Source organism: Alexandromys fortis, unplaced genomic scaffold (genome assembly GCF_014885135.2).
Source record: "Alexandromys fortis isolate MF-2015 unplaced genomic scaffold, M_Fortis_MF-2015_v1.1 scaffold_115, whole genome shotgun sequence".
Classification (NCBI taxonomy): domain Eukaryota; kingdom Metazoa; phylum Chordata; class Mammalia; order Rodentia; family Cricetidae; genus Alexandromys; species Alexandromys fortis.
In genome coordinates this window covers 4,003,968-4,016,680 of record NW_026067989.1, presented here as the reverse complement: position 1 = coordinate 4,016,680, position 12,713 = coordinate 4,003,968, and the positions used below count along the sequence as shown (strand labels likewise).

General features: G+C 40.6%; 1 protein-coding gene across 2 annotated transcripts in view; it reads right to left on the bottom strand.

The window, feature by feature from the left end:
- The window catches only part of Kiz (kizuna centrosomal protein), an 81,590-nt gene that overhangs the window by 12,963 nt on the left and 55,914 nt on the right, over positions 1–12,713 (bottom strand). For both annotated transcript variants that reach the window (XM_050159529.1, XM_050159530.1), the window contains 3 exons: positions 12,137–12,199; positions 4,896–4,961; positions 2,314–2,400 (listed from right to left, as the gene is read on the bottom strand). In XM_050159529.1, coding sequence (XP_050015486.1) covers positions 2,314–2,400; positions 4,896–4,961; positions 12,137–12,199 — 216 coding nt within the window. The remainder of the gene's footprint in view (positions 1–2,313; positions 2,401–4,895; positions 4,962–12,136; positions 12,200–12,713) is intronic.

Genomic DNA, 12,713 nt, shown 5'->3' with positions numbered 1-12,713 from the left:
TTGTAATAGAAAAAAAAGGTAAAATAAAAAACAAAACAAAACCCAAAACTACCCAAAGAGTTTTGCTTTTACGTCAATTTTTCATTCTATTTTGTGGTATGGGGGCTGAACCCTGGGCCTCCTCAAATGTGCTTGGCAACCATGTGACCTAGAGCTAAGTCCTCTGCTTGAAATGGCCAAGATGTACACATAGGAACATGGGTTGAATAACTCCCTTGGTTAGGACTTAGGCAGGGACGGCTCACCAAGACAAGTACTGGGAACCAGGTCTCAGACACAAGTGAAACTCCTGGATGACAAGCATCCACACTGCCTACTCCAAAGCCCCTTTGCTAAAACCTGTTTTCCACCCCACAAAGAATAAATTTCTGCTAAAGGCCACCAAGGCCACTCTTAAGTCCAAAACTTAAGTGGTTTTCCTCTGTAACAGATCTGGAGACAGAGACCTAAACCATCTAATTCGGAAAGTAACTGAAGACCACTGCTCCTTCAGGAATGAGGGGTGAGGATGAGGGTCCTATCCACACCACCTTTAAGTGCTGGGAAGGTTCCCTTTGCCTCACAGGTGGTCGATTGCTTCTCTGCAGCCCATAGGACCTGCGGACAGCAGAAGCGAGAAGACAGTGCACAGCCAGTGGAGAGTGCATGCAAAGCTCCATCATTCCGAGGGCTCGTGCCCAATACTACTACCATCAGACCACGGAGTCTTTCAAGGAATACAGTGTCACTGTGAGATGGCCCTAGGAAACTGACCTGCCTGTACTTAGCTGTACAACCTGTGATGTTTCTTTTCATGCGTGAAAAGTTTAACAGGCTATGATCAAAATACACTGTCTATGAACTGTTCAAATAGTACTATTTGAAATAAGTTATTAATATATTTAATAGTAGTATAATTTTATAGACAGCCAAAAGATGACAATTTATGCCAAATAGCCAGCCATCTTTTGCACCTCCCAATTAGGTATCAAAATACATTTGCCAAATCATTGCAGCACCCCATTCCCAGTCATGTGGATTGCTAAGCAGTTATGCTTGGCGCAAGGCATGGCTCTCTTGGGACCTTATTTATAAAATGAGGGGGCTGGACAAACACCTTTAAGACCAGTCTTGATTCAGATTGTATGACTCAAATGTGAACAGAAAGATGAGAGGCATTAAAATCTTTCCAACGCAGTAAGGATCTCATTTAGGAAAGAGGTCCTGCTTTATACTCCAAGAGACTTTGATTTTTGTATTTTCAGAGTTAAATCATAGCCACCAAAAGTTTTGCCCAGGAGGGGTCTTTAACCTAAAGTGGTTCAATGAATCCTTAAAGCAACCAAAAATAAATATACAACCACTAATATTACCTAGCCATGTATTCTCCAAACATATACAGTTCTGATGCATCAAAAGCAAGTGTCTTGAAAAGGTGTCTGTCTGAGGAAGAAATGATCAATACAACCTGAAATCTGAATATAGTCCAAGAATTGTATGACATTAATAAATCTCTGTACAACTCTGATCACAGAAACCTAAAGCCACTCTGAGCTGGGAAGATGGCTCAGTGGTTATGAGCACTGGTTGACCTGGGGTTTAATTCCCAGAACTCTCATGGTGGCCCACAGTCAACTGTTAACCATGGTCCTAAAGAATCCAACACACTCTTCTGATATGCATGGGCATCAGGGATGTATATGATACACATTCATACATGCAGGCAAAACACTCATGTACATAAAATAAAATATATATAAAATAAAATAAAGCTACTCATACACTTTCTCCTGTATTATGTATCTTTTATAAAGGATGCTAAATTGAGTAATACCTAAAAATAAGATATAAGATGAAAATCACTAAAATAATATATGTAAAATGAGAAAATATAAGAAAATTAAAGTAGAAACGAAATCCTATGCTAAAGGAACTATATTTAAGCCTACATTTTACCTTACTGGGGTTTACAGACCTTTCCTTAGGAGAAGTTCCCTTCCCACAGAGTGAACACGCATCACAAAGCTGCTCATCTGATGATGTGGGGAAGAGAAGACAGGGGCATCTTCTGTGACAGCTGGTGAAAAGACACCACTGTGGAACACCAGGTGGAACCGCAGAGTCTGTGAGAGCCGTTACCATGCTGGGCCAGCCCCATGTTCCCAGAAGGCGGGGACTTTCCAAATGTTTGTTTGCTAGGGATGACGAAGTTCTTGCTCACTCAGACTCAGTAACACTCCTCACAAAGCAAACTCTAAAACCACACTTCTCTCAACATAGGATAGTTGTTGTCCTGAGCCCAAAACAGGATTCAAGTGTTGAATTTGTCCTTACTTGAAAATTGACTTTCAAATCTCTCTTCAGTTTGATTCGAATTATCCTGAAGGGTAGACTTCTTCAGTAACTGGTAGGCTTTTGTCTCTATAGATGAAGAAAATGAAGAAAAGCACAGAAATATTTCCACTGTTCATAACTGTTACTTACATTCCTTTTATGTGGCTAACACTGATGCACGGTCTCCCTATGGAGCCCAAGTGATGGCATAAAAGGTGTGTGTCACAAATAAAAATTGTGTTGGACCTAAATTTTAAGATTCGGGTTGAATTTTAAGAGTATTTGAGGCCGCGAATTGCACTCAGCTTTTTTGGTGGACTGTGGATAGATTCACTAGCACATGAATACCTTCTCTCCTTCCCAAGCCCTGCAGATGTATCCTGGGTAGGCAGGTAACTCCAGAGCACTCCAGGCCCTGGTTTTCAGGCTCATATGCTAGAGAGTGGGGCTCTGAGAGAGAGGAGGGAGAATGCAAAGATCTCAGGAGGGGCAGAGGCAATAGGATGGGTTCAGTAAAAATCTGACAGCAAGGGCTAAGGAGAGGGAGCCTGCCTGCAGAAAGCAAGGCCAGGTGCACAGAGGGATCATCAAAGCTGCAGCCAAAGGTACAAGTGAGATGCTAGGGAAAGCCCTCCTGAAAAGGCACGGACCTCAACATGATCCGGAGGGGTTGTGTCAGCTGTGATATGTTCAGTGGTTGTGGATCAGCTTCGTCTTTGCAGGCAAGTATACTTTTTGCAAGAGGTTCTCAAAGAATGCAGATCCCCGAAGCCAACTCACAGTGCAAAAAGGCCAAATAATGCATTTGAGTTTTTGGCAACATGGGCCCAGGCTCCTCTGTAAGGAAAAAAGAGAGCAAGGAATATCCTGCAGTTGAAGTTGCAGTGGGCTGCTGCCTTGCAATGCAGTTACAAAGCCAAGAAGAAGTGAATAAAGGAGACAAAGTAACAATGCAGAAATAAAAGCTGGCCCACTATAAACAAAGGACTAAGGGATAAAGAATCGGCTGTAAGTATGGCATAAATCCGAAAATCTGAGGACTAGGTGGCTGCTGAGGGCTTGATGCACACTGTAGCTTGTGCCTGGGAACGCCAGGGAAACACTGCTTTCATTTGTAACATTAGCCACTCGGAAAATATGGAGTAATAAAAATTATTAGATGAAACCAACCTTTTAAAAGAAGTCAATTCTTTTCATACATAGAAACAAATGTATATACATTGTCAAGTTTTTGGTTCTGAATCCTGCAGTCAAGCACCATTATATATTCAATTCTATGTCAAACTTAAGCTTAAAAGTAGAAAATGTTGCAGTTTAAAACATACAACAAGGCAAGAGGTCTACATCCCATGTAGTATCCAGTCCCCAAGATATGAAAATCCATCCTGTTTTTTAATTCCAGTCTGATGATGCAACAAGATAAATATATTTTTCCTCTACTTTGTTGCATCAGCTGGAACCCAATCATTCATCTCCCTGCAAAGTGCTGAGGCGATTTTTTTCTTTTTGGTATACATTTTTGGTCTAGAAAATAGAAGCAGCTATAGAGAAAAAAAGGTGAAAACATGCTGAATAAAGGGGCTAGGAGAGAGATGATGCTGAGGAGAGGTGAAAGAAAAAGCCCCAACTTCTTATCTTTTATTCTCTTTTATATGCAAATGTACACCTGCTAAAATACTCCTAAATCTACAAATAAAAAGAAAATATCTGATGAACAAGTGCTTTTAACAGCCCATTACAAGATACCATGTGTCTCACCAGTCTCTAAGGGGTGTTTGGAGGCAAGGATCTGCCCAGTGCTTGTGCAGAAATCCTTAATGAAAAAAAAAAAAAAAAAGAGCTGGCCTGGAAAGGAATAACAAAGGGAAATACAAACAATACTATCACCGCTGCAAGGGAACCAGACCTTGAACTCACAAAGAACTGGGGCATTTAACTCAGGGCATATAAGTACTGTTCCTATATGAAGTGGGTAGAAATTCTAAAATTAAAATTGAAAAACGCTTTCTGTATAAAGAATGCTAAGGTTCTATTTATTACTTTTCATGGATTTCTAGACATTAAAAATGTTTTTTCCATTTATATTAGATGCATTGCCGATGAAATCGAACTCAGTTGCTTTTGCAAAATAAAATTAAAAGCAAAAAATATATTTCTAAAATTAATTCAAAAGACATATATTATCATTTAAGTCCATAAATCAGCTATCTAGTAATCTGCTCAAATAAAAAAATATTTAAATATGAGTGCTTTTACAATTATGAAAATATAAAAAATTCTTGTATATTTAAGACTTCAGAGAAAGAGGCCAAAAGTCTATGAATGTGGGCAGCACTGGCCCAGAGGAATCCTCACATCTCGACTTCTGGTGCTAAACTCGTCCCCCTGGAGACCTAGATCAGCAAATCCACTGTGAGGTCTCTCTATCTGCTTTCTCCACGAGTGCTGCTGATACACAAGGAACACTCCTAATTCACAGTGGGCCTGGGGCAGTGTCAGAAAATAGATTTACATTCTAGTTTTAATGTCTGTGAACAACTCAACAGTTAAACCTGAAAACAAATGCCAGGTTTGTCACTGACCTTTCATGGCTGCTCCCAAGCTGAACTGAAATAGCTCTGAGGGTACTATATCTGCTTCTCTGTGTCCTTCAGTTCCACATCCACAGGTCCAAAAGCCAAACATGGATTAAAAAGATTTTGGAAAAAAATATATTAGTATTGGGTATGTACAGACTTTTTTCTTGATTTCACTTCCTGAATGACTTACTATTATGTAGCATTTACATCATATTAAGTGCTAAAAGTATCTAGAGATAATTTAAAGTACATGGAAGGATGTATGTAGACCATATGAAGACACAAAACAGTTTTATGTACGGAAGCTGAGCATGTGTGCCCATTCCCCTTGTACACTGAACGACAACTGTACTTCCTACAAACTTCACCACCACACTGCTTGCTGCTTATCACTGTATAGTAACAGGAAGCAAATTTTCAGCTCTCAAACTCAGGGAACCTTTAACTTTTAAAAGATTGAGGGATTTCTGTGAAAAGCTGGGTTTTAACAGTATATTCCAGTGCTTTTCGTTTTCCCTAGTGCCGGTGAGTGAACTCACCGGCTCATGCAAGTTAAGCAGGTGCGCTATCACTAAGCTGCACTCCAGGCCCTAAACAGTTCTGGAAAAATCACTTTTAGCAATTGATACTAAATAATTTATACATTGGAAGGGATCAGAAATATTGGCATTATCTTTGCTACTTACAGAATGGCCAGGAATAATGGGTATGAGGTGACTCAAATGCTAGAAATGTAAAATATCAAGAATAGCCTTCTTAAACCCTACAGTGGATTGAATATCTCACTGACTTCCCCAGCCCAAATTCAAATCCACTCAAACCTCAGAATGTGATCTTTCTGGTAACAGATTATTGCAGACACGTTAGCTAAGGAGAGCAAGATGATATCTCCCTGCCTTTTCCCTGGGCCCTAAGCCAATGGCTGGCATCTACTTGCTAAAAGGAGTAGACACACAAACACAGAAAAGGAAATAAAGCAGAGGCAAACACTGAAGGGAAACACCACAAACCAGAACCACAGGGCTGGGAAGAATTCTTCCCTGGTGCCCCACCCTGGTGGTACCTTGGTTTTTTGCATCTTGAACTGTTCTATTCTCAGGTTTGTGGCATTGTTTTGTTGCTGAGGGAAGCTTTCGTTAGCACCAATGCTCCCCTGCTGCAGCCTACTGAGGACCTGGGACTACAGGTGAAGGTCACTGCGCCTGGTAAGGTTATGGCACCTGTCACAGCAGCTCGAGGAAAATGAGGCTGTATCTGAGTCCTGATTTCATGAAAATGTCTAAATTCTAACCTCTTCTCTTGATCTCAATTGCCTATGTAAAATACAGGTCTTTTGACAATCTACTGTAGAGGCTCTCCCAGCTTTGAGACTCCCACTGCTTAATTCTCAACCTGGAGACTGACTTGGTTGTGTCATAAAATGCTTACACCTGGGATCTACATTGAGCTCTGCTGTAGCACAGCGCAGGAAGCCCACATGGAATTTTACTGCATATTCACTGGGGGCCTCTCTTCTCAATTACGACTTCATGTCTTTAAGCGCTGACACACTAATCAACAGCACTTCTCAGAAAGGTCTTTTTTTTTTCTCTTTCACATCGATGTTGAACACGTCTGTCCCCCAGCTGCAAGCAGCAGGTAATAGGCTCAATGGCAGAGACGCTGTCAGGCTGCCTTCTGCCTAGAGACAGAGGTGCTAACGACCATGGGCAACACTGCAGTAAACCACGTCCTGCTTTCACATTCATTGAAGTTCCGTGACCCAGGCACAGCAGATAACTTGTCTCTACTAATTCTTCCGAGTAAAGCACTTCTGAGACAAGGGAAGAAAAAAAGCATTCTTGGTGAACTTGCAGTCCTGGAGGTTATATGCCATTACACTTGGGTGGCCCAAACTTGTCACTGCATTCTTTTCTCCTGGGGTAAATCCAGTCACCAGTGACAACCTGGCCATTGTATGTGTCCAGCTCCCTTTCAGCCTGGTATAAAACAGAAGCTGTAATGTTTGGAGGGCAGTGTCCAGAACTCCAAGCAGCACCCTGCAAGTTGATCTGACCTGTAAAGCTTCTCAGCGGATGCTTCCGTGTGACGCTGGGAGTATTTCAGCTGGCCAGAGAATATTGAGGAGGAATGGCACAGGGAAGCGACACTTTTAACACAGCTTGACCAACAGAATTGGTGTTAAAAGAATGAGGGGCTGAATGGACATTCTTAGAGGCTTAATCCTCTTGAGATGAAAGCTGACAGCCCTTTTCACATGCAGCTTAAGGTGATGAGTTTTGCCAGGATGGGCACGTGGGGTGGAAAAAGTGGCAGTGGAGTGAGTGATTGAAGAGATAGTGTTCTGGCCTGAATCAACAAGCATTTAAAGAAACTCCTTAATTCCCCATTTTTATTCATTTGTGTGACAAATTAAGGGCCCACTGTGTGGTACATACTATGTAAGGAGCTGGTTTTCATGATTTAATGTAAGTTGTATCATTTGCTTAAACTAAAGCTTGATACTGAAAGGGACATTAGTATACAAATTAAAATGTCATCACTGAGGATGTGAGTACTTCAGAGGGACATGTTCTCTCATAATCTTACTAAGCATCACTTTCCTTCTGGCTTGAGTGCTTCCAGGGAAACTGACCAGAATATCCTGCATCCTTCATCTGGATGAAGATGGTCGAGCTGTGGTCAGGCCTATCACACTTTAGAAAAGGAAAGTCTGGCCTTGGAAAATTTTTGCAAGTTGCTCACTTCTCTAGGTGTAGTCAAAGAGAAAGGAAAGGTATGACTGCTCAACACTGTTCCCCAGAACTTCTTTGGTAAACCCATCTTTTGCTATGATGTACACTGAGTTCTAACTGACCCAGATGCCTGAATGCAGCCGCCTTTCTGCTGTTATAACAAAAGAGACAAGATGGAGGAATGAAAACATCGAACCCTCAAGTTTGACTTGGATTCCACATCCACTGAGCTAGCCCTTATGCTTCTGTTTGACGTCAGGATGAGCTACTCAAATTGAGTCCTGCAGGACTATTGTGAATATTAGAAATGACTGAGGCTTCGAGGCCAGCCGGGTCTACAAGAGCTAGTTCCAGGACAGGCTCCAAAGCTACAGAAAAACCCTGTCTAGAAAAAACAAACAAACAAACAAACAAAAAACCAAAATAAAACAACAACAACAAAATGCCTGAGGCTTACTGAGGGCAGAGGCATTCTTTTCTGACCTTAATATCCCGAGATTCAGTCTAAGTAACAGGCTAATACATTAAACATGTAAATGGTATATTACTTATCATATAAAGAAAAAGATATGTTCATAGATGTGACATTCATATGTTTTATCTGGATTCTTTATTAAGGATACTAGACAAATCAAAAGGGGTAGAGTGTGTTAACAACAGACTAGTCTGTAGAAATACTTGGTCTTGTTGACTGGGGAATGAGTGCTATTATGAGGGGCATTCTATTTAAATCTTGGTGAAGAAAACTTACTTTTTCTATGATGACTAACAGAGCAGATGTCTTTAGAGGAATAATAAATTAAGAATGAACTTCTCTGCTAAGAAGACTTAACATTTGGGATGGCATAAGTAAGAAGGGAAAATAAAGACATTAGAATGTTGGCATATTATAGTCGACTTTATTTGGGCCACCAATTCACAAATAACAACACAGAGACTTATTAATTATAAAAGCTTGGCCTTACCTTAGGCTTGTTTTTAACTATCTCTTATAACTTAAATTAACCCATTTCTATTAATTTATGTACTGCCCATCCTGCTTCCTCTGTGTCTCCTTGCATCGCCAGCTGGCAACTCCCCTGAGTGCCTAGATTCTTCCTCCTACTTCCTCTCCCTGCCTGGAAGTCCTATCTGGACCTCTGCCTAGCTTTGGCTGTTCAGCTTCTCATTACACCAGTCATAGCAATCCACCGTCACACAGTGGACAACTATCCCACAACAATACATTCATTCCCTTAGTGTACAGGGAGAATCACAGTCTTGTATGAAGGCATGACAGGATCTATAACAAGAATTCCTACTACAGGGCCGGCTGTGGTTCAGGTTCTCAGCCCATTTATGATATGAAAGCTAGAAAGCCTCTGTTACTGATCTGTACTTTAGCTATGTTCAGTAAATGATGGACTTTGCACAGAGTAGCTCCTCAAATATACAGAAAAAGAGAGGGAGCAGGTGTGCCCTTCTTATGTTAATGTCTCAGGACTCTTATCCTGAGAACAGTGTAATCTCAGAGTTCTCCACCCAGCCTGGAACCTGCCCTAGACGTCACCTTGCCTTCTTGCTTTCCTATTTCCTTCTAAAAAGGATGCAAAGCAAACAGGAGAGCTTTTCCAGACACCAAAGTTACTACTATTACCTTCTGGTTAGCCTGAGGGGCAGTTTTATAAGTAGTTTTCAATTCTAACACCCCAATATAATTTTGTTTGAGTAGCCCCAAGTCTCATTAGAAAGCAATTTCATCCACTAGGAAGGTCCCACAAAATGGTGCACAGAAAAACAATTGAGGATAATTTTACTCTACTGAGAAAGCTGATACCCAACTGGATCTCTATTTTAAGAAAAGGTCCCAGGGGCAGGAGAGATGGCTCAGCAGTTAAGAGCATTGGCTGCTCTTCCGGAGGTCCTGAGTTCAATTCCCTGCACCCACATGGTGGCTCATGACCATCTACAATGGGATCTGATGCCATTTTCTGGCCTGCAGGTGTACACACAGAGCACTCATATGTAAAGTTAAATAAAATTAAAAAAGAAAAAGGAATGGTCCCATGTATGTGTTCCACGGTTGTTTCACAAAAAAAAAAAAAAAGTTAATTTTCTTGGCCATTAAGGACTTCATCCAGCCTGGTCTACATAGCAAATTCTAGGATATCCAGGGCTACACAGAAAAACCCTGCTTCAAAAAACAAAACAAACAACAAAACAAAACAAAACAAAAAACAGCAACAAAAACCAGGACTTCATTTTCAACTACACAACACAGTTGTGAAATGGCAGCTCACACTTTCAGTTTCCTTCTGAGTCTTTATCATGGTATGCACATTATGTATGCTACAGAAAGTTAAAGATATTGTACAGTTGGCCTCAAACTATGTTATTCATTGAAATAATTTCTGCATAGAGTGCATTTTGGGTAATGTTGCATTGTTCATCAATACTTATGAGACAGTACATTAGGGAAGGCCTTCTGCATGGCCATCAAATACCTTGCAGTCCATTCATCTGTGAGCATCGAGTCACTAAGGGCTTCTAGGCACACAGAACCAGACACCCCCAGCCTGATCAGTAAGATCCCAGAAGCCAGTTTGCAATTCACCTGTAAGGGTTTCACTTGTGGAACTCACTGGAATTTCCAAAAGTATCCAGAAATTCTTCAGGATTCTTTTCCTGATGAGTTAAAAATATTTTTCTGGAGTCAAATCATTGGCTGTGTTCTCAAGTGGAGTTGTCCTGAAAGAGCTAACTCAGCAGTACTGCTGGGAAGTACTATCCCCGATGAGCCACAGCTACACCATGTTCAGGCTGGTCTTGGGCCTCAGTCATGTCATAACTCAGGGAGGTTGAGCAGTGACAGCCTGACACACTGGAGCCAGCCAGCCACCATGCAGGCCCACCTAGGGACTTCTTTTTCTGAGGCATTGCATTCTCACCCCTATGATTATTTTGTTTGTTTGTTTTACTCTTTGAGCTTGTTTTGTAAGAATCCTTTTAACTGAGGGCTAGAAACTGATTTGTAAGTGTTGGGGGGTGTGATATCCTGCACAAAAGACCCCATTGTTACCAACATTTGTACTATTACTGTGGACCACAGGCAGCAGGTCTCGAGTGTCTAATATCTAGTATTGTTATACAGAGAAGCCCTGTCTCAAGCACGAACATCCTAAGAGGCTACAGGGGGACGCTTAGAAGGACAAGCCCATGGGTGGAGAGGACAAAACAGCAATGCTCTAGGAAAAATAACTTTACAAAGTTTTCCAGGACTTCAACACTATTATTTAATCTATTTATTTATTTTGGGACAGGGCTTCTCTGTGTATCCCTGGCTGTCCTAGAACTCACTCTATAGACCAGGCTGGACTTCAATATACAGAGCTGCCTGCCTCTGACTCCCGAGTACTGGGATTAAAGGCATGCACCACTACCTAGCCTGAAACTTGCTCTTTATACCAGACTGGCCTTGAACTGGAAGATCTGCTTGCCTCTGCCTCCAACAGATGCAGCTCTCCTGTGCTATAATACAGTTAAGACTTCAGTACACTAGGGCATGGTATTCTCTGTCAACTATTGACAGATGGAGGGTGGGCTGTTAAAGTTACAACTTATTTTAAATAAGTTTACAGATGGCCCTTTGTGATCACAGGTTTATAGTCCTAACTGAAATACATCCAGAGGTCATTAAATACTTCTGCACTCAAAGGTATCAATAAATATATACCAAATAAAAATATAACCAAAGGACTTCACGGACATCTACAGCTTATGAATCATCTATACTTTTAGAAACATCACCAACAAAAATAAACAAACAAAACCCAGAGGGAACCCTATTAGCATTTTCTCAAAATGACAAATAAAAGCACAATGAACATCAATTGGGAAAAAAATATTTAAACTAAGGAAAATCTTTGTATTTGGGAGTAAAATGTTACACATACATAATAATTGCTCTGCTATAAACTCCATTTTCAAAACAAGAGTTTATAACAGAAACTTGAGTTTAAAAATTAATCATCATGCCGTGAACTATATTACCATAGGAGCAAGCCATTCACTTTTGCTTGTAAATGAAAACAAAACTACCTCATGCACAGATGCATGCCTCAGTACCTCAGCAATGGTGTGTTTATTTGTATAAATATTTAAAGTCAGACCTTTGAATTCATAATGAAGCAACACAGCACTTTACAAAATAAGGATCTAGTGAATTTAGATGTATAACAAATAATGTTCTGTTCAGAATACTAATTGCTGCTTGCTGATATTTTAAGCCTAAAAAATGATACAATTCAGATTCCACCTATAAACACACCTAATACATGTGCAGAAGTCTTAATAGGTCTTGATAGACAAAGCATGATTATTGAGACTTTTGAATTGCCAGACAGGCTTTTGTACCTGGGGTATGAGCAAATTTCTACCTAGCACATTTTTTTAGAACATTAGTTTTAAGCAGTTTTCAGTCTGATTACTACAGGAAAGAAAAAACAAAATCAGAAACATCTACAGCTTTACCTGTGGCTGGGGTTGCAGCTATGCTTTCTTCCTTACTCTCATCTCCACAGACACTCGAAACTTCTAAAAGTAAAAACATAATAAAAATGTGTTTCAAATTTATGGATCAGATTTGTTCTTCAGTGCTAGCGGTGGAACTAGGGCCTCACACATGATAGGCAAACTCTCTGTACCCTGAGCTACACTCCCAGCCCTTTAGGTGTTTTAAGATTTATTTTATGTACAAGAATGTTTCACCTGCATGTATAAATGTATGTTGTGTCTCGTGCCTGCTGAAGGCCAGAAGAGGGCTGGAGTTAACAGACAGTTGTGAACTGTCATATGGATGCTGGGAACCAAACCCGAGTTCTCCCAAAGAGCAGCCAGTGCTCTTAACCCCTCCTCCAACCCGCTGTATGTTTCTTTTTCACTGTCTCTTCATTTACAATTCTTGTCTATTTATTTGTCTAAAGGACACATAAGTGATGGGATTAAGGTTTTTTTTTTTAACTTGTGAGCATTTTATTTCACTAGAAGCTTAACAGAACAACACTTAGGGTTCCCACTCCTGCCTGACTGAGAACGTGTATATTAATTG